At 33.2% G+C, this 27,612-nt stretch overlaps 1 protein-coding gene across 2 annotated transcripts in view; it reads right to left on the bottom strand.

The window, feature by feature from the left end:
* LOC147073394 (uncharacterized) overlaps positions 1-18,638 on the bottom strand; it is a 37,418-nt gene extending 18,780 nt beyond the window's left edge. Inside the window, exons 1-2 of one of the 2 annotated variants that reach the window (XM_085945520.1) lie at positions 18,419-18,638; positions 1,386-1,593 (exon numbers count right to left, since the gene is read on the bottom strand). In XM_085945520.1, the coding sequence (XP_085801646.1) occupies positions 1,386-1,572 (187 nt within the window). In that variant the 5' untranslated portion in view covers positions 1,573-1,593; positions 18,419-18,638. The remainder of the gene's footprint in view (positions 1-1,385; positions 1,594-18,418) is intronic. The other variant, XM_085945519.1, reaches the window with a different exon arrangement.
* Positions 18,639-27,612: the final 8,974 nt, after the last annotated feature.

Below are 27,612 nucleotides of genomic sequence, written 5' to 3'. Positions count from 1 at the left end.
ATATAATGAAATGTTTTTTAACGAATACCGATATTTAATATGAAAAACCAAAATAACGGTATTGACGTTTTTATTCCGTATTACAATACCTAGTCCAGATATTAATCAAAATGCATCAACAGCCGACCTACTTGTAACGTAAAAGTTGGCACAAAACGCGGTATCTTGCGAATGCCGAAATAAACGCACTACAAACCCAGCCAAATTCTACAGCAGGATGCCGTAAGTTACCGCAGGACATGGCCCCTACAAGGGGGGGGGGGGTGATAGGGCTCTAGCCTGTGGGTCCGTGCATAGGGGGGGGGCGGCGTGGCAGGTCGACCAGTTAAATGAGATAAACACACACCAAAAATTTACTCTAACAGTAAAAAAAGTCGTCTGCGGTAGGTACTTGACAAATATAATTTTATACTTAATTATTTTTAGTGTGTTTCCCGACTGATAAAAATGACTATTTATCCAATATGGCGAAGGGTCGCATGTTACCTGTAAGGTGTGCGCGTGTGCGCGCGCACACCTACCAGGATGTGTCCGCACACATGTTTTCATCCCCCGCACAGTCCTCACACAAAAATATCGTAAAAGAAAGTTCCCTTTGCCAGATTCTAGTTTTGCTCGAATGCACGAAATCGTCACATGCACAGTTCTTCAACTCATTTCTCGGAAGGCGAAAGTCAAGTGCGACTAACGCGAGCACGCAAGTGAAATTTTACGTCTAGCAGGATCACTATATCCGTCCCGTTCTATCGCGTGTCAAAAAGAAGATACGTATTTTAGTGTTTATCAATGACCACCTATGTGTTGGTGATTTATTTGTTTATCCGCAGCAAATATGCAAAGAGACTTCACGTCAGAAAAGTCACGAAAGAAGTGGATTGAATGAAAAATTGTATATGTGTGCGTTTGTGGGGGCGGGGGGGGGGGTGTAAATTTACCGCACCGGGTGACGGCGATCCGCACACACAATAGAAAAATTAGAGGCAACGTTGGTGACTTGGCTATCACAAAAAGGGGTCGCGGTCAGTGCTTCATAATAATGTGATGCTGAGTGCCGAAAATTCAAGTGGATTTATTTAAAAATACTAAAAATCCCTAAAAAATATACGGAATACCCTTTGTTTTACACGGAACCCTGGAGTTCCGCGGAATACTATTTGAGGAACACTACTGTAGAATATTACACTGCCCTTAACTTTAGCGATATATAAGGGGCCCCGCCAAATATCGTGGCATGGGGGCTCGCTTCAACATGTGGGGGCCATGCCGCAGGATATCACGCTTTCTGACAACTAGCAGTACCGACATGTGTATTATATTGAATATAAAGGTACAGCTACCTACTGTGTTGTCTATACTACGTTCATTCCGGAAGATGTGTAATCTACCTGAACCATATTCGTAATATTCGTCTAGTTCTTCTGGTGGGTAATCATAGTCGTCTCTTTGCGGTTGCTCGGACTGAGGATGTGTAGAGACCCTCTTTCTCCGTCCGCCTTTTGTCCCTGCTGCTCTCGCCCCGGACGCCACTGCCGCTGATGCAGCGAGGCATGCCACTAATGTGACCAGCCTCATTTTGGATATAGATACGTTAACCTGTGAAAAAAAACACTGTATTAAAAAAAATATTAAATCACAGGCAGAGCTCGAAATTAACCGGAATGCACCGGAGCACAGCTCCTGTTCGTGAAATCCCCAAGATAATCATTCAGAGTCGTGGAAAAATTAAATAATGCATTCCGGTTCATGAATTATTAAAAAGTAATAAAATTAATTTACTTTGAAAACCTCGATTATTGTCTGTGACGCCAAAAACAATATGTCCTAATCTTGCATGCCAAGTTAGGTACCATTTAACCGTTAAAGCTTAGCAGTTATATTTTTCTATATAATACTTACAATTATTACATACATTTTCGGGAAAATATCGAGCGCTTTGGTTCGTAAAATTTCTAACGCTGATTACAGGTTGAAAATAATCGAATAACTAACTAATATGTACATCATAAAAGGTTTAGGCATACAACATACACAATATACACATACATATACAATACTGTTAATCAGCGCTAGTTAATACTGGGAAGAGTTCCTAATAATATGTATATATTTTTCAATCAGGAAATATCTCAGTAAAATCCTATATACGCCAGGGATAATTAATTACGTATTAAAAACGGGATATCAGGGGAAAAAAAGATCACTAATTATATGACGAAATAATGGAAGGCTCGTTGTACATGTATATACCTATTTTTAGCTCGAATTAAAATTATTTTAATAAGATCTGGTATAATTAAAGCAAGACGTCAACAGAAAGCGAAACTTTTTCTTATTTATAAAAAAAATGCATGTGAAGCTGTCAAGGCAGAGGTTAATATTGACAACTATACAAAATAAAACTAGGAAAATGCATGCAAACTAGCGAGCGATAGGAATTTTTGGAGGTAGGTATAAAAACTATAAATAATAAATACTATGTTTTATTATACGTTATTACATTACTATATCAAAGTATGTGAAGAAATGTGAGCATTTTTATTATTACAACGTTTTTATTAGGTCGTATTCTTATTTGTCCGGTCCGGTACAAATCTTGCAATCGATTTTTAACTAACTTTCCGACTAGCTAGACATTTGAAACTTCTAGAATATATCAGAACACGATGCCAATGCATTTTTTAATACTTTTAGGCATCATTAAGTAGAATTGAAATCATTTTTAGTTAATTCTGTTTTGTATGAAAAGTTATTTCGATACCATTATTGTTTGCTAGGGAGTCCTAGCAACTAAATTATTAATAATATATACGTGCGTTACTATGGAAATCAATATGGAATGACATTTCATTATTCAGTATTTCTATCAAGTACAATTTTTTTGATCGTTTAAGCTAGTCAAGTCAAGTTTATATGATTCAACAGAAAATTTTAAAACGTTGTACATAAAAAGTTCTTTTTATCTTGTAATTATTATGTTTTAAATTTTACAGCAATTTTCTCGTAATCACTCAATAATTAATACGATTAGAATTTTAAGAGGGCAGTATAATATGTTAAATAGGTATATTTTTTCAGTTTCATTTGCCAAAGTTTACAAAATGAATTTTTGTTTTATACGTGGGTTATAATACCTACATCATAATTTCGAATCAACCTCAGAATCATAAAAATCATAGAGAAAACTTGTACGGAATGTAGAGATATTAGGAACATTCGGATTTTTTTTATGTCTAATAAAGAATGTTGCATTTTCAAATCTTGTATGCTATTAACTGGATAGTTCATAGTTCGAAGCCGGCTTGAGAGTGACTATAATGTTTGGGACAGCATCAGTTCATATATTACGACCATATGCTGGAAAGTTTTCAAAAGATTTTTTTAAGACTCTTATACTTGAGATCAATGACATTATTAAATGGACGACGCATTCAATACAGTAGCTAGCAAGTAAACTCGCGCATTCGCATGTTTACGAAGACGTCACGCAATTCCATTACGCGATATCACGCATCGGGAATTTATAGCAATATGACCTTTATTGTGATGGCGTCAGAGCAGTGTTTCTAATGTCAATGTTCATTTGAGCGAACCCGTTCGAGCCGAAACTTTCGGCAGACCCAACAAAAAGCATCTGGAATTTATAGGAATATCACCTTTATTGTAATGGTGTTAGAACAGATTATGCCATTCGGCAGACCCGACAATAAAGTGAGTGTCATTTTCTTTTCCAGATGATTCGTCCATATATTAATGTCATTGCTTGAGATATAATGCTGGATTTTACACTTTAAACGCTAGCGGCTAGGAAATAGCTATATTATTAGCCCACGTCTTTTTTCCGACTTATGACATGCGTGTTCCTGATAACTATGTTATAAATCGTGAGTACATATCAGTTGTCTATTCTCCCAAGGTCCGGAAATAACCTTCCATTGGTAGAGAGTATGCTTTATAACTTTTCACTCCAGCTCTAGGATGAAAATGATGCAATATATTCAAAAATATTTTTTTACATATATTAGGTATCTATTTATTTATTACTACATACCTATATTAATACAAGTGAATATCATTTGATCTAATTTTATGCGAGGTACCTAATCAGGCAAAGAGGCGTATCAGTGTACTAAAAAGTGCAAAAAAGTGTAAAGTTATAAAACGTACCTATAGCTTTTTTTCTAATAATTGACATTGACAATAACTGTGTTTACCCAAATCGCTTCGGATATATTCCAGTCGCGTGAGAATGAGTTTATGTGGACGTTATTTTATATATTTACTTATATATATATTTTAAATATAATCTACTTTCGTTCATTCGCATTCTCATTCGGTGTACCTACTTCCATGTATTCTTTTTATGATGTTTCTATTTACACTTCTAACCTAATATTTTTAATACCGTTACATATTACTTTTTCCCAATGCCATGTTGTGAATGTCTGGAATTGTGAAGTTCACTATATCTAAAGATAAATAAATTTGATTATGAATTTGAATAAAAAATAATTTTATTTGTGTTTGTTTACATTAAGTATGGCACGTCTTTTGCAGAGACGAATAAAAGAAATCACTTTTTCCGACACGACATTATCTCATCTCTGACGTGATTGCATTGTTCCATATTAGTTTCAAAAGATAGACGAGCCAGTGCGAGCCCTTTGGCCTTTGATTAAGAAGCCAGAAGCGACGTTTCACAAATTTCTTCGTGGATGTGCTCGAAATAATAAATTGTGAGCTACTGCTGTTTGTTGGTGTCTATTACAACTAATTATGAACTAGCTCGCGACTAAATTGTGAATAATAAGGCACTTCGCGGTTATGATGTTGGACAAAGATCGTGAACTTAACCGCTGTTTCAGTGGCGGGAATAATAAATTTGAATTCTTAATTCAAAACTGAAACAAATGTGAACAGTATACATTTCAATAATATATTCAAACACCTCTTTACTCCCAAACCGATATGGGGGGAGGGATCGTGGGAGAAAAGGGGTGGAATATTTTGTGGAAGGGGCTGTATCAGGATGAACACTGATTTGAATGAATAGGAGGATACTGATTTGAAAATCTTATGAAATAAAAAATGAAAAAATGGCTGACAGCGGGGCTTGAAATGCGTCCAGATGGGTGCCATCATAAAAAGGCGTTGAATTCAAAAATAGTTTGAAAAATAACGGCCACGAAATAAGACTTCCATCGTAATCCAAGCGGTGAGTTTTACCGATCGATCTACATACACGTTTGCTAATCACATGAAAATGTCAAAATAATGGGCCATGCGAATACTTTTATTCTCTATCGCCAACAGTCTTTAGATCGCGTCTATCCTGGCTATGAATATTATTCCCTTCTTCTGACTCTTCCATGGTTTTCTGCCCGCAAATTGTATTGGAATTTATTTATAATGTGAAACCTGAATTTATAATACAGTTTTATTATTTCGCAGCTCTGCTGCTTTTTAAAATGATATTTTTAACTTATAATTAAATGGTTTTAAGTATCAATGCCGCGCACCGACACAACCACAAGACGTTGAATTTTTATTTAGTCCAATGCTGACAGTTTCCCACACTTCTTGCGTGCGAAGTTGGTAAAAACTCAACGGCCAGATGTTCTAGCAGGCGCGCATCGCAATGAATAGCTTCTAGAATCTAGAATATATTTCAGAACTAGCACGCGATAGGTTCTCGGCACGATTCCCGACTGGCTAGATTCAGATCACTCTGAATGTAATGCACTGCATTCGCATTACCCCTTCACTCCGAGCCAACCAACGTCTTCGAACCGTGAATAAAAATAATATTAGGTGTGCAAATTTCTTTTTACGTGCCCACCCTGATAACGCAGAATGAACCTAAGTCCCGGCTCCGGCTCTGTCAACATATGTCAAAACGTTTCGCATTTGTTTCAATTGAATTGTATTAGAAATCATAGGCGGTCAAGAATCCCACTTCACTGCTTCTAATAATAATTTCAGAGCAATGGTTTTTTTTAAATATACCGTATTGATGCAGAGGTGAATTAAGTAGTTTACAATACGCGGCATTTTACGACGAGCGAGAAGGTCTTTTCTCATCGAGAATTGACCGTAATACATTATATTATCGAAGTAGGCATCACACACACTCTAGTGCACGCCAACCAAGGTCTTGGGAAGTTGCTCCTGGGACACTTTCGGCACAAATTTGAAGAGCGCCTAAAGTTTGTTACACCTCGGTATACGCCTGCATAAGTGGTGTAGGCGTGGCGGGTGGTGGAGTGAAAAGCAAGTAGTTTATAAAGCCATTTCAATGCAATTTCTAATGATTTATTTACGTAAAATGACGTCTCCTTATTCAATATTAATTTAGTCTATACTTGTGAGCTTGGTGCCTTAGAGATGCGATTGTCAAGTGGAATGCTAAGGATTCCATGGAAGGAAAGACGAATATCTCCTTTAACAAAAAATGAAATGAACACCGGCTTTCTAAAATATGTCTCGAAAGAGTTTTTGGCAACCTACCTATAAGGGAAGACAATAATTTGGAAAAACTCATCGTCAGCGGAAACATCGAGGTCATAATACCATCAGATATGAGGACGGCGGAATGCAGGGATTGCTGGAAAAACATAACTAGAACATTTAAAACGAGTCAAGATTTTTTACATTGAACGACACAAAAACAAAGTAGAATCGATAATCACGGAATCTATATAATTTATTAGAAATAAACAATGCTTGACAATGGGTAATAAATAGACTTTTGATGGTTCGTCCTGATGGTGGTTGCCTTCCGATATGAGATGGCACGATAAGAAGAAGAAAACAACTATTTCGAGCTATAAATCTATCATCAAATATACTGGTTCAAAGTTATACAATGGTGGGTAATGAATTACACACCTACACGAAACTCTGTGATTATCATTATGTCTTCATACAAGGCCGTCTTTAGTCTGGCCGCAGAACTTAATTGAGGTTTATGATGGTATTTCTAGTCATTGCATAACTTTGAATGCAAATGTGGTCACCTATTCGCAGAGAATGAAGATTTTCGATAGAATATTTCAATCATATTAATTAACGTGTTACCATTTTTTTTAAATAAAGTTTTCTACAAATAGTTTACCATATTATATAGTTAGTATATACCTAATACGATCTAAATTCAAAGTTTCATGACGCGGTCTAAATATAGTGGGCCTTGGGCTTCATATCGCGATACGAGCCAGTCACAAAAACGTTTGGATTGATTCATTGATCTTAGTGATGGATGAGGACCAGCGGAAAGAAAATTATGAAAATGTCTTAATCCACAAGAGAATCGCTAATGATTATGAATATGATACCAGTAACGTCCCGTTGGGGTAGGCCATGCGTTGCATAGGGGCGGCGAATGAGGGAACGAATACAAATATTGCAAGTTTTGAGAGTAGTGGAAGTTTTTAATTATAAAGTACCTATCGACAACTTAGTTTAAAAAATAATCGAAGCATACATAATCCCGACGACATGGTCTCAATAGATCTCCACGTAGGTACCTAAAAACCATCATTGTCTGAAATTAGTTTTCGTAGAAATGCTCTAATTTTCAGTTTCTATGTAATTTTATAGATTCCTGGTATATTTGCTTATGGCAACCGAAAATAAATAATAAAATAGGTAAGTAGATGCATACCAAACGAATTTGCAGAAAATTTGAAACTTAACATGAAAGAGGTGATATTTTAAACCTGCATAAGGGCGGTAGTTTACCTAAGGACGTCACTGTACTACCTAATGAACCCTTGGCATTGAAAAAATATAAATACCTACTTGAGTTATGAAATTCGCATTACCCCTTCAAATTTTTATTATTTAATTGAGCAATCGTCTGTCATTCATAATGTATTTCTTCGTTTGTTCATAGTCTGTTCTATAATAATATATTTATTATTTTAGTCTATTCTCTGTCGATTAAAATAATGCATACTGCTTAAATTCGACCCTGTGTTGTGAGGAAGACAGTTTGTTGATCCACATTGTCATTACGTAATGCACCAATTTGTCTCATTTCCGAGAAATTTTGAAACAATTATTGTCAGTTGTGATAATGTTTATTATTGTCATGATTATATGCCTACAATAATTAATACCAAGTAGGATATTATTATAAAAATAGATTGTGAAATAAAGTATTCCTCATTTAATTTAAATAATATAATATAATCATTCATAACATTTTTATTTAATACACTTCAGCACACATAAAAATATACTTAATTAATATTTTTTTCAGCAAATGAAATTTTTTGATTCTTTTTTGAATATAGAATAGAAGAATATTATTGATTCTAAAAAATCAATTTCGTGCTACGACCAAAAACTAAAGTGTTGTAAAAGTAAACAGAGCGTAATTAATTATTTACATTTACGATTTCGAAGTATTTTTACGATTTTAAAAGAGATTTGGTTGATAACCATTCGCTCAACATCTATTCAATGGTGAAAAGAGTTAACATAATATGTAACTAAACTATCTTAATTTCAACTTTCGTTTACTTAAGTCGCGTATTACATATTCGTCAATAATCTAATCAAATATATTATAATGTATTCTTGTTTACTTTGTAAGGATACGGCTGGGGAAGGTCAGTGCAATACTTAGACCCTCAATAATTGCTTGACGTCCAAATGACGAATTATTGTGTTTGAATACACGTTGGGTATTAACTTAGATAATTGAAAAAAGGATATCGATACGGATAATTTTACCATAAAGGCAATTAATTACACACGCGGATAGATTCAAAAGCTTTTAATTTGTTTCACCTAATCTATAATAATATGGTATTAGAGAGAACATAATATCATAATATTACAATATTACAAAATAATAATTCTGTTTCATCACGTGCGTGGATTGAAGTGCCTTATTCATCATGTTGAATGATCCGAGCTTAAAGTCATAAGTCACACTAGTGGTTTTCAAAATCCATTCTTGAATAATACAGCAACCATAAAGCAATTGTTTACTTAAGGCGGCGAGAGGAGGCGTTATTAACAACATCTAGCAGGTGTCCTTTGCACTTTCCGGGTACATACCCCATACTCAGACACTCCGTAGTTTGAGTCTATCGATAGACAACCTGGCTTGCAGCAATACTTGAGACTTGCTCACCCACGAGTTATTGCGACCTATCGCATTCACAAGTGGTTATCGAATGCGCCTGACCTAATGGTTATAATAAAATTAGTGTCCATTTATGTCGTCCGCGCTATCTTGTCTTTTAGAAATATGAGTCGCGTCAAAATCAGCCGGGTTACGATCCTCAGCCACGAGGTCTTGAAATGACTTGAAGATTAGGAATTATTATTTTAACCTCAGTCCTAAATCATTTGAATATTTTTTGTTCTTCGGTGAGGGGTGAGGGGCCCGACTCCCCACCCTCAGAGTAATGATATCCCCCACCCTTGTGATCGCGCCTGTAAGTATGCAGTTGAGAATTTCGAAACGACGAAACCAGCCTTGTTGTGAGGTAAGAACGTAAAATAAACTAGCATACTAAATTAAGTGTTCTATTTTTCAAATATAGAAGAACATTAAATATGGAATGTAATGCTAGATGCGTTTAGATCATTAAAATGATCTCATAAGAAAGTATCCTTGACAGGGTAAAAACAAGTCTGCATGCAAATGAATGAGGCGAATAATAAATCAAGTACATGCGGAAGACCGATTTGGTCGTGTGGCAACACCAAGCCATAAATCAGCCAATACAATTGCTTCAACTAGTTTTGGCGGCAAACGACATATTATTATGTCACAGTTCCTAGCGCCATTAATCAAATCTTCATCGCACTCAACATATTTCACATTTCGTCCATTCGGCATAATAATATTAATGCGTGTGCCGAATGATATTTCATTTTAATGTCGCAGATGGCTCGTTCCGATAGATAAGGTTCAATTGAAAACATATTATTTGTATATCGGCCCAATGTCATCAATAATGAATTGAATGTGTTGCTACCTTAAAAATAAAGCTAATATATTTTGTTGATAGTATTTTTTTCATACATTGTTATTCAATCTGTTAGTGTTCTATTTTTAAAATATCTACTGTCATTGACATGTTATTGAGATGGAGCCTAGATGTATTAAATTGAAGCAAAAAGTTAGCTACAAATGACTTCGAATTGCAGGTTCATTATTGCAAAGACCTTCACACTACTGCTATGCCGATTTGCAAGGCGTTTAAAAATATGAATAGACAAGCAGCCGGTAATACTGCACTTATTTAGGCATACTTATTTAGTTGAAAAATCATGTAAAATTTCCATTTATAACTGCACTCGAGTAAGTGATCACAATAATTATGTGAATAAGAAAATCGGAATTGAATGCGTTTGCTAAATAATTTAACAGTTTTTTGAGTAGTTGGCCATTATATATATTTAACATGTTATTTAAATGTGGTAATTAAAAGTTAATTAAAAGGTCAGCAGTGATTGTCGGCGTCGGCTGGCAACTACACATATTGTTTTTCAATCTGTGTAATAATCAGAGTAATAGTATGGACCTACTAGATTGAGCAAGTGGCTAACATCCATTTCTCGTTAAATCCACTCTGTGGAGGTTCATATGATCTTATTAGGATCGGACATGGTCAAAAAAACAAAAATATAATTTAACAGAAATAACCTATACGGTTCCTTTTATTTATAATAAAAATTCTTTGTTGATATCATTTTTTTTTATTATTTACGAAATATATTCCCACAAATTATATTTGAAAATATTTCCTTCTCTTATATTTTTTCCTAGAGTCTTTAGGTGAACCCTAACTGATCTAATATACAATTATATTTTGATCTACACCTTTCTAAGGATTTGGTAAAAAGGGGTGTAAAAGCAATTAGCCTGTTCCAATTTTCTGAAGGCTTCGAATAACGTCATTCTGTTGTACACTAAGTAATAAAAATAATAATATTTGGACCTATGCAGCGTATTCATACAATAAATGGTAACCGAACAGATGTACTGTTGTATGCAGGGTACTAACTTATGATTATGAAACATGGTCCATAGAAAATAAGTTAGCAGTCTATGAAAGGAAACTATTCAGAAGATACTTTCAACCAGTGGCGAAGGGTGAAGGCTGTTAAGATGCGACATAAATAGTTCACATTAAAATTCGTCAGTCATATTTATTTGTTTTCTTTGAACTAAAAATACAATTTGCAAACGGTGTTGGTTAGTTTTTAAAATTCAATTAAACCCTGCCTAAACCAAACCACAATAGTTTAGGTATGCTATGGAGGATTCGACAAAAGTAGTGCACACTTTTTCAGTCGTATTTATTTGTTTTCGTTGAATTAAAAATACATATTACAGATGGTGTTGGTTAAACTTTTAAAATGCATTAAGTCCTGCATAATGAAACCACAATCGATAAAAAATATTCTTCGATCTATAAAATATCTAAAATTACGTATGGTATATTATGTTTAATGGTATACTTTTGGATATTGTATAAATAAAGTAATATTTCTTGACTATCATCTACTATGGCTTGAATTAGGCAGGGTTTAATTGAATTTCAAAAACTAACACTTTATACACATTGCAGCCTTAGTTCAATGAAATAAAATACATATGATTGGTGAAGTTTAATATGCACTATTTATATCGGATATTAATAGCCTACTTCCACCCTTCGCCACTGTACTATAGGAAAGGGAGTTTATAGATTTAAAAAAATGATTCATTCTATGGATATTCTAAATTCACGAGAGGACTTAAGCAGGATAAACTGTAGAGGGCGACTAAAATGAGTCAGTGGAGCAAGCTATTGAAGGAGGTCAAATCCTACCCTAGGATATAGCTACGGCAATAGTACACAGGCATACAACGACAATAGGCAATGGTAGTAATACAGCATAGCTATAGCTAGGGAAAGAGTAGAGTAACGTTTACCAAATTTTACTTAATTAGTTTTAATTAAAACTGTCTAAAATGGCGCCTGTATTCGTTCTTGACATGGATTTAAATTATGGAAATCTTTAAAAATGGTTATATTGTATAAAATAGCACAATATCGAGGATAATAGTGATTTCATACTAACAATCTGTTCCATTCTATGGCGTAGATATAAATTCTCAACAATAACAAATTATTGTGTCAAATACATGAACGCAAATTAGTAATAATCACAGTTAATCCAATTAAATTTTCTACTGCATGCATATTAGGTAAAATAATTATTATGTAATGAACAATACAATATTGAACATTCAGACAGCTGTAGACGCGCTAGCAGAATAGGACAACACTACTGTAAAGTAATGAAGTCAGATTATATCTAAGTTCTGATTTTAGACACAAATTTTACGAGATATTGATCTTGAAATTGTCCATGATCTGGATTCAAACGCACATTCAGAAACAACATGTAAAATTTTCAGACAAAAGCAGACCCTACCACTCATCTGCCGTAGATGCTATATTAATTTTATTATATTCACATATTTATTCAGATATTACAGTAAAACCATCAGATTAAAAAAGTAAATTTTAAACAGGAAACAACATTGATCGTTGTTACTTTGAGAGCGTTTTAGAGCAATTTTGATAACGTGCATAATAAATATATGGCAGACTAAAGGTAATTTATCTGAACACTTCAACTGTCAAATTGGTGAAATTTTTTAGTTAAACAAAATATATTAATAGTATGCATAATTTAATAACATTCAATATTCGTTTGTTTGTATAGGTTGACATTCTCCTTGTAAGCGGACAAAACCGGTCCTCATCTTTATTAAATTATGTAGAATATGTTGTTTATTATTATGTACGTAATATCCCAGTATCAATTATTATAGACATTCACAAATTTTATATTATAATATTATAACTCATACATAATAATAATTATGTAGTTGGTTAAAAGTATAGAATGTTTCTAGTCAGAAAGTATTATAGGTTATAGGCATTACAATCCAATTTCAATTGGCATACGTAATGTTACCATTATTTTAATACAATGTAATCAAAACACATCAATTGATTAATATTTAGGGCAGATCAATTCATTTCAGAGTTGCCACTGTCCCAAATAATAGATACTAAAAATCGCTCTATTACCTACATACATTCATTAATAATTTTGCATGCAGTCAGTGCCTATTGGTATAAATATTTTATTTTATATTAGCGGCCATCTACGACTTTGTCCGCATGGGGTATGGAAAAAGTAGACAGATATACACAGTGATGAAATATACCGCTATAATTAATCGTTTGATTTCTAGGTACGCGATTCTCTATCCGCGGTTTATCCCATATTGCTGCAAATTATTGACAAATAATTTGTACGATTTCTAGACACTCGTTTATCGATCGACCCGTGCCCCACCTCTTTTTGTTGTGTATCCGTTATTTTAGGCTACACAAAGCTTACTATTAACTATATATCTATAAGGTAGTCTATAAGCCAATGCATGGCTCCCACATCCTGAAGCGGGCCTCCAGGCCAGGATCTTTGGCGGCTCCCCTACCTATCGCTAAGGTTAAATGCGGTACGACGCTCAACAGTAGCGTTTTCCAAATAGTATTTGAGGTAAAATTAACGGTATTCAGTATATTTTTAGTGGTTTTTAATACATCTACATGAATTATGGAGTTGTCGAGTATCAACACAAAACAATCTGAAATCTTACAAATATTAATATCCTCGAATCCTTCGTATTAGAGCAAATTTGTGATTTGCGTTTATTTCATTTATCCGGTCGACCTGCCATACCGGGACTCTCTTGAACCCGGGCCCCAAGGCCAGAGCCCTGTCAGCTCCCCCTTGCAAGGGCCATGAGCCAATGCTTCCCAATCTTTTTATATAGCGGGACCCTTGAAGCATTTGAAAATCTCGCGAAATATCTACCTAACTGGTGTAGAATGGAAAATTACAAAATACACTCAAAATACCACTATATTATATTAGTTACAATTCGTATTAAAAACAATCAAGTAACATATACATAGCACCGCAGGCGAAAAAAATGTCATCAACGCGGAATATACTCCAAAAAATTAGTCGCATTCCTTCCTAAATTTTGTGCCCTGTTAAATTGTATCGCCCCGAAGCAACACATAGGAAATTTCCTTATTACTACGTTTTTATTAGCTCGTATTCTTGTTTGTCCAATACAAATTTTTTCTTGTGTGTCCAGTCCTAGCAACTAAATTATTAATATATACGTGCGTTACTATGGAAATCAATATGAAATGGCAAAATGACATTTCAGTATTCTATATTATTTATTCAGTATTTCTATCAAGTACAAAAAAAGTATTTATTAATACATAGAATTGTCAAGTTTAAATGATTCAACAGAAAATTTAAAAACGTGGTATATAAAAAGTTCTTTTTATCTTGTAGGTAATTATTTTTATTAATTATTTGGTAGGTAACTATCAATTTTCAAAATAAATATATATTCCATTTATTACATACACTTCGGATACACGATTCAAAGTATACTTTCATATTGTCAAAAGCTAATGGGATTATTAAAAATAATATTGTGTACATCAATTATTATAATATGTCGTACCTGTAACGTTAACGTGCACATTTTAAAAGCTTTGACAGAAACAGAATGAGCAGTGCGTAGTAGGTGGTGACATTCAATAATGTTAACTGACAACTCATTTTTTATTCATTCATTAATCGTTGCTACAATAATCTCTCTCTCACGTAAAGCTCTCTAACCTAAATTTATTACATACTGTGGTGTTTTAGAATAGGCCACGCTAAATCTTGTGATTATTCTATTACCAAAAAGGTTTCAAGTTGCACTATTATCGCAAGATTTTAAGAATTCTCGTAGACCCCTGGCACAGCTCACGAAGCCTCGGTGTTCCGCGGAACACCGGTTTGGAATCATTGATAGAAACTATATAAGTATAAATTAATATTGGTGTGATTATCGAGCAAATAGAACGATAGATGGACACTTATTATAGAAATAGATAACAAATAATTAGGTAATAAATATAATTGTAACTTAGTCGTGGAATAACTCTTGCTGACGTTGGATTTCATTATAATATGAAATTCTACAGAGTTAATATTTCTTCAATTAATAAAAAAATATTTTCTTCTGATATAACGGACATGTAGTAATTTATTTCTTGACCATTTAAAATGTAATAGCCTACGTTATATTCACAGGTACAAAGTTAATTATCATATCATGATGGCGCAGTGATGGTGAAAATAACATGAAAATTATTAATGATTTATCGGCACTGCATTTTATCAATGACTCCAATATTATAATGTACTGTAATACATATATCTAGTTATATTTCAGACTGGCAAAAAAGCTTGTGGTCTGGCTATAGCACCGTAAAGGAGTACTTGCAATCACGAAGCTTTTCATTTGGCGTAGCGGGTCTACGAAGGTCTACGGATTGCCAGTAAAACACTTTTTCGAGAATACAAATTATTAAATAACACTTTTTGGAAAATATTAGTAAATAATATGCAGTTAATTATTGTGTCTAAAATATGTCTGCAATTATTTGGCCACTAAGCCAGAAGGAAAAATAATAATTTGGAAACGCTCATCACCACGAAAGACAAAAGACACCTACATGATAATCGGACTACACTACGTGAAGAATGCTACGGGATTCTCAATATCTTCAGATATACAAACGGTGGAATACAGGGATCGCTGGAAGGACAAAAATCCTCAACTGTGAGAGGGACGAAAACAAAAAAACATTATATTTTGATGGTGGATTCCAAGATTGTACAACATCGATCTTAATTTAATTTTTAATGTTAATAATGTTATATTTATTAAAATTTTTAAAAAAAAACTATATAATAATATTATATCGGTTCCACTTAATTTAATAAATATCAACACCGGTTTCGTCCGCTTCACAGGTCATTCTCAACAATCACAACTAATACGAAACACACATTCTTACAGGATATTTTCGTATTGCTTGAGAATATCATAATATTACAAATTATCATAAATAAATCATAATAAATTCTTCAGGATGTTTTTTAATTCAATAGCTATTACGATTGTAACACCATTATAAAAACTATCTTGATAATGATAATGACAAGGTAGTCTTGCCAATGGTGTTACAACTGAAATAGTTATCGACTTAAAAACACCCAGTAGAATTTTAATAATTAATTTATACTATCATTTGTAAAATGAAATTCTATCGAGTAAATGCTGATTCAATTAACCGGTTGTGATATTTATTAAATCATATTGTGTAGAATGAGCATACTTTAAAAGTGTTGTATTTTAATACCATATCTTTCTATTAAGTGTTGCAAGTTAATAATATTAAAACAATTAATTTTTAAACAAAATCAACTATTTAGATATACTTGCACATCGAATGATACTATTACATTATGATTTTTGCCACTTTCGTTACTTTGAATTATGTATATTGTTTATAACACTAATTTTACTATGTGTTATAAATTACTTAATTTATTTTAGAATTTTAGTTTAACGCTTTTATAATTATAATATATCCACAAGGGATAAAAAGATATGCGTGTTCCTGTTTGTTTCTGGGATCAAATCAGTGCGAATTATAAAATATGTATTTGCTTTTATTTATACTAAATTCATATTAAATGTGCTATTATATTCCATATAGGTAACATAATATCATACAATCATTATCACTGATCGGTGGGTAATTCATAAAAATATTTGTAAGTTATTGATGCTGTTTAGGTATGTATATAAATACACAAAGTGCTTAAAGAATGAAGTCCAATCGAGAGAGTTATACATTAAGTAAATAGAATTTTTCATATGACATATTTATATGTTACTTATATATAACTTAACATTCACCCAATTAATCATAATTCTGTTTCTGACATAAATAGCATGTGTCAGTTACAACTTAACAATAATTAGTTGACACCAATCAGAGAATACTATTTTCAGAAGTTTATTGACCGAATGCGCTATGTTGTTCTATTACTGAACAAATTTGCTGACCTTTTATCAGAATTTATTATTAATCAAAAAGAAAAAGAACCTAATATTTTGTTGTATATTATGATTTAAAATACGTGACAAATCCGAAAAACAAGTGTTGTAGTGAGTGTACAGTGTCTATTTAGAAAGAATTATCTAAAAACAATCTAAAATTTTACATAATATAAGTTAAAAGGTAGTTTAAAACTTGTGTTCTCATTTCACTGAAACCAAAAACACTGTCTTTTTACTTAGAAGGGCAGTTTAGGTACATAAATAAATTAATTTTATAGATTAACAGGTGTGTAGCACTAAAATCATTTCAGCAATACCTACCTATTATATAGAAAAATAAACGTATTATATGAAATTAAACTAGTCTTCAATTATCCAAAATAAAGATTTTTTCTATGATTACTTTCAGTTGAATAAAATGAAAATGTTTATTGCTGATAACGATACAATTAAGTAGGTAGTCGTACCATGTATTGGTATTGGTAGATCAACCTAAATTCTGACCCTTGTTTCTTATAATTAAAAAACAAGTTTTAATAAATTTTAATAAAATTAAAATTTAATCGATAAATACAAAAATATATTATAGGTAATTTGTTAGAGATAACTGATATGTCCACGTAAAACCAAGACGGTATATAGCTGACCTTTTCGTTATGTTTAAAAGCATAAATTCAATACCATGGGTTCATTCTCTTTCTCTATTGACATGTTCAATACTTTGTACTTTTTCTTCTATTTTATTTGAAATTTAACGATAATTTGTATTTGGTTGTTATATAGGTACCTAAATTGTACCCGACTGTAAAATTTATTTTATTAATCTGTGTGGTTTGTTTTACTGTAGCATTTTAAATAATATATTGTTTAATATCTGCACGCACCATTTATAAATAAATAAATTAATAATAGTTCCAAATTAAAAGAAAATCGACTTTATCAAAATGTACGATGTCGAATGATTAATATCAGAATATCGATGTAGATTATTAATAATTATGAAGGCAAAACCCACTATTCAAGACAATTTATCCTAATCGGGATATATAAAAAGCTCAAAATCTTAGAAATGGTTGGTCTTATCGAATTCTGAATACCTATAAACGAAGCAAAATCTATCTCTCATTTCGTTGTACAATAATACATTTGTCAAATACATATTCAAAGCAAATGATCCAATATTGTACAATCATTATTCTAGATAAAATTCTGAACTAGAATATTTAAAAGTTCGGCTCGTAGTTAACATTAAATTTACCTACTATTAATTTTTGAAAATGGAACAAATACTTATTACTAAAAGTTCAAACCGGATGACAAGTATCCTTTAATTTAAAAATAGAACAAACATATTTTCTTTATTTATGGCAATATCAATTATTAAAAAAAAGAGCTGACCTTAATCGAAAGCCCAAATCGAGCGTCGAATACCCCTCGCCTTCAAAAGGGTATTCCCTCTGGTCCTGCTCCCTCGCTCCAAGTGTTGGTGCAGTGGTGAAGAAGGCTATCAACGATCTGCCGCGTCAGTGTCCGCGGCAGCTTCTGTCGCCCGAACTCTGCAAAGCATCTCCTTTTAACTCCCGTTCCTCTCGACCTAGTACCGCATCTCTTTAATTACACTGATTAAAACGTTGATAGACGCATACATATTGTTTTTTAAGTGACGCGTTTGGACATCGGACGTACGCATAATATGCTAGCGCCTAGGAATGGAGAACAGTATATTGCTATTGTGCAAATCTTTCATATATTATATATTTGGTCACTATTTTAACATTTTTTTTTTGTGAAATCACTAATAATTATTATAATATTTTATTCATAATACTGCTTCGCTTGAAATGTGAATAGGTATGTGTAATATGAGCAGTGACGTCCCTAGACAAAATGCCGCCCCTAGGCAGCGCCAAAATGCCGTACCATTTTTTTAAACAGTAGGTATGTTTTATCATCCTTTCATAACGCCAATATCTAATAAACGTGTTGTATGGAGACATTACTAACAAACTATATAGGTACAACTAAAACATACCAAATTAAATGTAGATATAAAAATCGAATAAATAAGGTAATTATGTTAGACACTTGCCCAAATCACAGGAGTCTGAGGCTCTAATTAGTTGATACTTCTGACACATTTGGTTTGTACCATTTAGCAATACACAGATTTATTATTTTCACACCATTTTTACTATGCTATTATTATACAACATGTAAACAAAATAATTTCTATATATACCAAATGATTCCCTTCAATTTGCCGCCCTTCGTGTAACTGCCGCTCCCAAGCGACGCTCAATCTGCCTACCCCCACGGGACGTCACTGAATATGAGACTTCACAAGGTGAAGGTCATCGTAACAATCTTCTTACAAGAGATGATTGTTAAAAAATCGCTAAACCAGTAATTGGGTTCATAATTTGGTTCCAAACATATATTGAAAATAATTTTGATTTAGATTTGGGATTAGAATCCGCTATCTATGGATTTGAAGGCAGGTAATTTATCCACTACTCAACAGTGAGATCAAGGGTATTGATTTTATTTTCATTCACAAAGTTGTACTCTGTATTGTGATCCAAGCTGTAGTTTGATGAGAAAAAGTTTCAACATATTTTACGCCCACAAGTTGAACGTTATACGATTTTTTTTTCAGTAGGTATGCCAAAAGAAAAATTTTGGTAGGGACTTTATTTCAGTATTTTTATAAATTGTTATGTGTACCTACTTATATTTAAATGTATCTGTAATGCTTTGATATTAAAAAAATTAGATGGTGAGTGTGAAAATCTTAGATAATTTTGAAATAGCCGCCTTTTGGTAGTTTTAGCGAATAGGCATTTTTTTACCTTTCAAACGATGTAAGTATTTCAATTTATTTATTTTTTTAACATATTGTGGACATTACAAATTATAAGTTTAAGACGTTCACAACATGACATTTAGAAATAAAGATATATAAATATAACAGTATTACATAAAAAAAGAGATATATCAGTAGATGAATTAGATAGGTACAAGGAAGTAGGTACACCGGATGAGTTAAGCAGACCCTATTTTAAGAATTTATAAAACAACATCCACCTAAACTCATTCTCACGTAGGTGGAATATATCAACACCCGAAGCAATTTCGTTGAACATAGTTATCACTCTCCCAATTGGCATTACCAGTGGCAGGTTGGTTCTGCACCTTGGGAGAATAAACAACTGATGGTCTCTATTTCTAAGATAGTTATCAGGGACACACAGGTCAACACTGCCCAGAATGGCAGAGTTTTCATTTATACCTTGTATCGTTCACTAGTTTAGCCAAAGTTAGTCCAGCGACCATGCTGGACATGTGCGCCTAGTACCTATACTAAAACATTACTCAAATAATATCGGCTGTGCTACCCGCTTGGTCTAGATGAGAGCTACAATATTTATGCCGAATTCCACTGAAATAAAAGTTCTTTTGATTTACACCACCACCGACTGTAGTGGGTGTAGTAGTTCTTTTCGCCGAATGTTTATCGTCGATTTTTGGTTTTTTAATATTGAGGTTACAAAATATTAATTGAAAATGGACAACAGAAAGTATTATTGCATCTTATACACAAACATACTCAACACAACACAGCCTAATTTCTCGTTTATCGGTTTTTTGTCGATTGCACTCGGTGTACCTACACCATGGCCCCCACATCCTGAAACGGGCCCTCAGGCTAGGATATTTGGAGGGCCCCTACCTACCGCTAAGATTAAAGGTAGTGTGAAACACTACATTAACGTTTTTCAAATTGTGTTTTAGTTCAAATTAAGGGTACCTATACAGTGAATTATTAGCGATTTTTAATACATCTACTTTAATAAAGGAGCTGTCGAGTGACTTTTTTTACTATTAAAGCTAATTTATGATATAATTTATCTGGTCAACCTGATACGCTGGGCCCCCCACAGCCTGGGCCTCAAGTTAGAGCCCTGTCAGCCCTCCCCAGCCATGACCTACACCACTCGGGAATTCGGGTGGACACCGAGAATCTTTTGACAGTTCCATTAGGGAGGGATTGGGTTTATTGGCTTTCAATTTCAATGTTTAAAATCATTCTGATAATTTTTATGTTTGGGGGGTGCCAGGGCCCCTTGCCTCCCCCCTGGGTGCGCCACTGCTGAGCACTACAATATAACGTACTCAAAAGTCGAGGTAACCCTCATAAGAGTACCAAAATGTAAGGTGTTTTATGATATAACAATGAAGATGCATATGCAGCCTGTTTAGTCGTCACTTGGTAAGGGATATGACTTTATGGGGTGCCCAACCTTCTTCACGGTCTGACACTTTGGACCATGCATGGCAAGGGTAACATAATAATATTATATCCCATGACTAGAGTTGGGTATTTCCCGATAAAATCTCAATCTCGAGATTCGGGATTTCCCGAAATAATGAAATTTTGAATTCTCGAGATTCGGGAAGACAGGGATTTAAGAAGACAAACAAAATATAAGTAGGAGAACAAAAATAATTCAAAACATTACTTATTAAAATGAAATTTCAAAAAACACACTGTCAATCGCTGCGTCTGACAATCCCTTACGCTTTTGAGACACAAAAATCCCTGATATTGCAAAAATTGCGCTCATTTTGAGTCGCGTTGGCCTTAATTGTGTTAAATGTCCGATCAGTCTTTAAACGTTTTGTGTTTTCTGTCCACTTTTTTCATATAGTAAAATCGTTTTTTCAATTAATATTTGATAATAAAGAAATCCCGAATTCCGAGAAAAGATTCTCGAGATCCGGGATTTCCCGCAATGTTTAAATATTAAATTGCCGAGATTCGGGATGGAAAATCTCGAAAATTTCTCGAGAATTCCCGAAACCTAACTCTACCCATTACACTTTGAATGTGGGCCGAGAAGCTGGCGGTAGCTCTTATTGATTTCTACGACTTCCATGCACGTTTCCATACCGTCATCCCATAAAAAAATATCGGTAAGTAATAAATTCATCTGGAAATCGAGTCTGAAATATTGTGAATTCTACTAATATGTAGATATTATTTTTTCTCACCAACTCAAATTTCTATTTTTATAATTAGTGAGTTACTACCGACATAGTATTAGATTTTTATCAAAATAATGTTTATTTTTAAGAGTAGGTACATGTTTAATTAAAGTTTTTTGAATGCGACATTTTTAGGTTACATCTGTTACATTAATTGCAAACAGGAAAAAGTTCCCCGTCCCTCATTTGGACTATACCTAGAAGACATCATATGAACTTTTTGTATTATTATACATGGTACATATTATAGATATCTTTAATCTATGTATTGGCAACATTGTTTGTCAATAAACAAATAAAGACCAGTGTCCGTAGACGAAATGCCGCCCCATTTTTATACGGTATTTTTTATCATCCATGCACGTGTCGTTTCAACGGAAGTAAACTAGCCATCGCGAACCCGAGAAAAAATACCGCTTTGTTAAACCCTTGATGTTAATTAATACATTTTGTTTCCGACCAGTGAGCTGAATTTTTTAATGGAAAGATATTTCCAATATTACTAAGTTTATGTAGCTATTTTTCTATATATACCAAATGATTCTCCTCGATTTGCCGCCCTTCGAATAACTGCCGCCCCCAAGCGACGCTCAATCTGCCTACCCCCACGGGACGTCACTGATAAAGACGGATGGTTTTGGTAACATGGAAACTTATTTACTTACGATTTTACATGACCTTTCATCTAAGGGTCCATTATATAAAAAAAAAACTTCTTATATGCACACAATTTTCATTCCTCAAGCGTTTTTATAGATATCTTAGTTCGATCTAGGCGAATTCATGTCAGAATACGAGTGCAGTGAATTTTCACTGCGAAATGTATTGCAGATAATTTAATCGTAACCCTTGATACATATAATACCCATAATATAATAAAATAATAAATTTAGTCCCCACCATAGCTGAGCGTGCAACGTGTCGGCCTGTCATGTCGTGAGACCGGGTATGGACCTAATAAATTGAACAACACACATCCATTTCTCGTAAAAATTAAAATCTGTTAATGCACCCTCCTCCTTAGGATTGGGCATGGTTAAAAAAATAGATAAACGTAAAAGGTATTATGGCCGTGGAATGTGGTCTTATACATTTGTATAAGACAAATAGTGGTACTGTTCGGTTATGAGGAATACAGCGGAAAAAACATTTTTAAAATACCCGATATACTGGATTATTTGTTAGGTTAACCTAACCAAACCTAACCTAACCTAACCTAACCCAACCTAACCTAAACTAACCCAAACTAACAAATAATCCAGTAGGTATATCGGGTATTTTCAAAATGTGTTTTCCGCTGTATTCCTGATAACCGAACAGTACCCAAATAGTCCGTGAGCCCCATCATTTATTTGGCCACTTCCAAAATGGACACCCCCGTTTGGCCATTACAAAAAGGGCGTGGCATAATATTCACCCTATTCTGTAGAGTGTAGACCCACCATTGATGTAAATATCAATGAGACCCACACACTTTTGCAATACTTATATGCGTGGTAATTCAATTTATATTGCATGGATCGATAGTGCGCATGCTCTTTCAAACACGATTTTAAGAGCGAAAATTCAGTCGCCATAATGTTATTATTCTGTTATCCATTGCAACAACTCCTATGTGCAAAATTATTTAAAAGAAAAGTCATTTTATTCGTATGTCGATTCCTGGGACGTGGCACATTATCGAAATAAGTGCGGGACAAAAAAATATTAGGTACTTACTACTTACTAAAAATCGATTTCCTATGATTCCTAGAAATAATAAATTTGGCACTTATAGTAAAGTTTATACCCATATTTGTTCAAATACTCCTCAATTATTATAACACTTAGATCAGATATTCTTCGGTTTTTCAGTTAGTTTTAAAGTAACCGACAAAGAATACGTATAAATAATAAAAATTATAAATATATAAGTAAGTAGTCTCTTTAATAATATGACATTGCGCAAATAAAAGAGAACATAAACAATTATTGTATGAAAACGAAGAAGTTTTTTAATAACAAAATGGGAGATATGAGGAATTGTTCACTGGGAGGTGTTTGTATTTCAATGCGCATGCGATTTTCAATGGATTATGGAATGGGTGAAGCCATCCCTTAGTCACCCTTTTACTGGTCTCGCCATTTTATCATTCAATGAGGGGATTGCTACGAGTACTTTCCTTTTTTGCTCTTTCGTAAGGTTTGAAAAAAATATAATGTTGTTTTTTATTAATGGATTTTATGACATTATGTACATATTATAAAAGAGAAGAAATTTGTCAAAATAATGTTTTTACAGATAGTTTGGTATTTATATACTTAATATGATTCATGGGAAATAAATTGACCACCGCAGACGTTTGGAAAAAATAACGTTCAATTTGTTTTTGCCACCTCGTCCCATCCACGGTAAAGTTGCGAATCTGCAGTTTTCGCGAAAACGACTTGTTGATGAAAAACAAATCCAAATTTGATGATACACACTGTGGTAAATCGACGAAAAAATCTCCAGCGGTTACGTAGATATCGAAACTAACAAATTTGCGAAACTTAAATATATTACGAGTCATTCGAATCAACCTACGGTAAATTTACGAAAAAGTAGATAGGAATATTTACCATGGTGTAAAATTGTAAAATATGAATCTAATATATAAAATCAATATTTGTTTGTTTGTTCGTATTTTACGCGCTGCTATACCGTTCATCCGATTGCGATAAAACTTTGTCAACTTATTGCTTGCACTTTTGCGAAGAGTATAGGCTTCTTATCTTATATATAAAAATGAATGTCTGTCTGCCTGTATGTCCCGTATGCGTTCCTATACCATTAATCCGATTGCGATGAAATTTTTGTCAGTCGTTGTGCGCACACCTGCGAAGGTTTCTAAATAAGTATTATATAAAATACAAAGTTTGTTGTTTGTTTGTTCCAAACGTTTGCATATTTTGAATTCGATTTTATTTAGTGTTCTTTTGTTTGACCTTTACTCCTATTAGAATTATTTTCATATCGCCATATTGTATTACTCAGATATTTTAATATTAAAAAGATAATTACTTATTATTTTTTAAATATCTAAGATAAATGTATCCACGAAGCGACCATGTACGAAGCCGGGTACTTCAGCTTGTTATTAATAAAATTGACTTCAGACGACTTGCGAATCTCACATATCCGTACTATAAATACATAAACAGTATGCAAGATATACCACAACAGAATGATGTCGGATAATTCGGGGTACAGCAAAAGAATTTAAATTTTTACTGCATGCTTCTTTATTTAGTAATAAATCACCCAACAGTGAATACGATTGATCACGTATTTTTTGAGACAGGACACACTCACATGGAGTGTGATTATATCCATTCTAAAATCGAGCAAAATGCCAAGAACACCCCAGTTTATGTCATCAGATGGGTGGACACAAATAATGAAGCTAGCCAGAACGAAGCCATGCCCATTTAGTGTTAAAACGGCCCACGTGCTCGTCGTAGGTCAAAATTGAGTTTTTATTGTATTTTAAAACCATGATCCTGGACACTCCTTAAACGTTGTAGATAATCTATTTATATAATTTTGAAGCCTTATTATCCTTTATAGTTATTTTAAACATTTGATGACTGCATAAAGTATTTTTGTTACATAAAATAGTATTCTTTTAAACCTCTCGCTCTAATGTTTTAGAATATAGTCATATTTCGGTACATAACTGTGCAGTGGTGTTAAGATTTTTTACGTTTATTAATTTTTAAACGCATTTATGAAACCATTAGTATAATTTATTACGAGATAATTTTTGTAAAATATTCACGATAAAAAATTATATTGATAATCTCTGTGATCCCAAATTTGACAAGAATTAGGCATTTTATTATTCAAAAAATCGGCAAGATTAACACATTTGAAGATGATTCTAAAGATAATTATTATAAACTATGTCTTTGACCATTCAAGTGTGATAAACATCTTATGAATAATGATTGCTTTATAATAATTATTGACCTAAGAATAAGGTAGTGTTTTTTTGAAATACGCCATTTCTTTTGTCATTCCCCAGTGGTTAAGCTACAACATACGGCCGTAGCCATAAATTGACAAACTATAATTGAAGTAGGGAGTAAAATGATATTGACGCGCGTGTTTGAACATGTACCGTTTAAAAAAAAATAAAAAAAAAATCGGTTAGGTATCAAATTTTATGTGCATTTTATAAAAATAAGTGTTAGATTTTCTATTATAATATGGCCTATCCAGCTCAGACGGTTAAAATATTTTTTCCACAAGACGGAGCAATCATTTTACCGAGTTCACTAACCAGAACGGCGCTCCGGTTCATTTCGAGTCCTGGATAACATACAGTCCACCACAATAATTATTCTCTATTTTAGAGATTTAAAATAACACAGCTCATCTGTGTCATCATGTCATGTTGTGGACGTCTTAAATTTATAATTTGTAATTTCCACAATATGTAAAAAAAAAAAAAAATTAAATAAATTAAAATTGAATAAATCTGGCGAGGGGTGAACTCCCAACTGACTATTATTTAGGTTCCCAGTACGCGCCGTGGTGGAATGGCTTTAATATATGTGGCCTGCTTTCTCAGAATTTGTCGGATCTGGTAAAATGTTTGTTACACACCTTATGCCTATTGTTGTACATTTACAACACTAATTTAATAAATAATAAAAAGAATATTAATCTCAGTTATAGCACCGTCAGCCTACTAATCCCGGAAGGGTGATCAATTTAGTCGATTATTTAGTGGATATATTGTGAATAAATAAGGCACACATTCGCATGCCAACTAAAAATAGTTTTATAACAATAATGCTAAGGTCTATCAAGATTTGAATGAATAGTTGGTATGTCGCATTATTTTACTTCCAGTTGATCTATTTGACAGATACTTTTCGAGAGTAATGTATTTTCCATATAGGTCGATTGTTACGGTCAATGGCATTAATACAGCGAATATAAAATTAATTAATATGCAATTTATTTCAGCCGATTTTTTTTTATAGTAGGTATATACCAACCAGAAACCTTTATTTATTAAGCCACATATTTGGCTAAACTGTTAAGCACTTGTATAGCGTAGAGAAGATTTTGGTTTAGGTTCCTAGCCTGTGCCAAACATACCAAATTTAATGTATCAATTTATAAGATATAATCAATTCACTTAGTGTCTCAAAATCATACTTACTACTCGTACTTAAGGTAGGTAGTACGGCATTTAGCATACTCGTTCCGAAAACTACAGAATAAACGGAATATTATGTTCATACATATTATGAAAAGCTGTGTACTCATTAGGAAAATCCTAAATCAAGCAGGTAACTAGGTAAATTGGTTGTTAAGTTAACAACTCGAATATGTATTTTCAAGTAAGAATGTTACATTTTGTCTTGAATAAAAAATAACCAAATCATAAAGGAGAGTTCGTTGTACCTAATGCTGTTTATAAATTTCGTTATTTTTTATTATTTAAAATATAATAATATATACTTACATATTTATATATATTCATCATCAGCCGGGGTCAATCCACTGCTGG

This window comes from Rhyacophila brunnea, unplaced genomic scaffold (genome assembly GCF_057557595.1).
Source record: "Rhyacophila brunnea isolate RB1 unplaced genomic scaffold, BYU_Rbru_1.0 scaffold_18, whole genome shotgun sequence".
NCBI lineage: Eukaryota > Metazoa > Arthropoda > Insecta > Trichoptera > Rhyacophilidae > Rhyacophila > Rhyacophila brunnea.
Note: the sequence above shows the minus strand (reverse complement) of the source record. Positions and strands in the feature narration are given on the sequence as shown.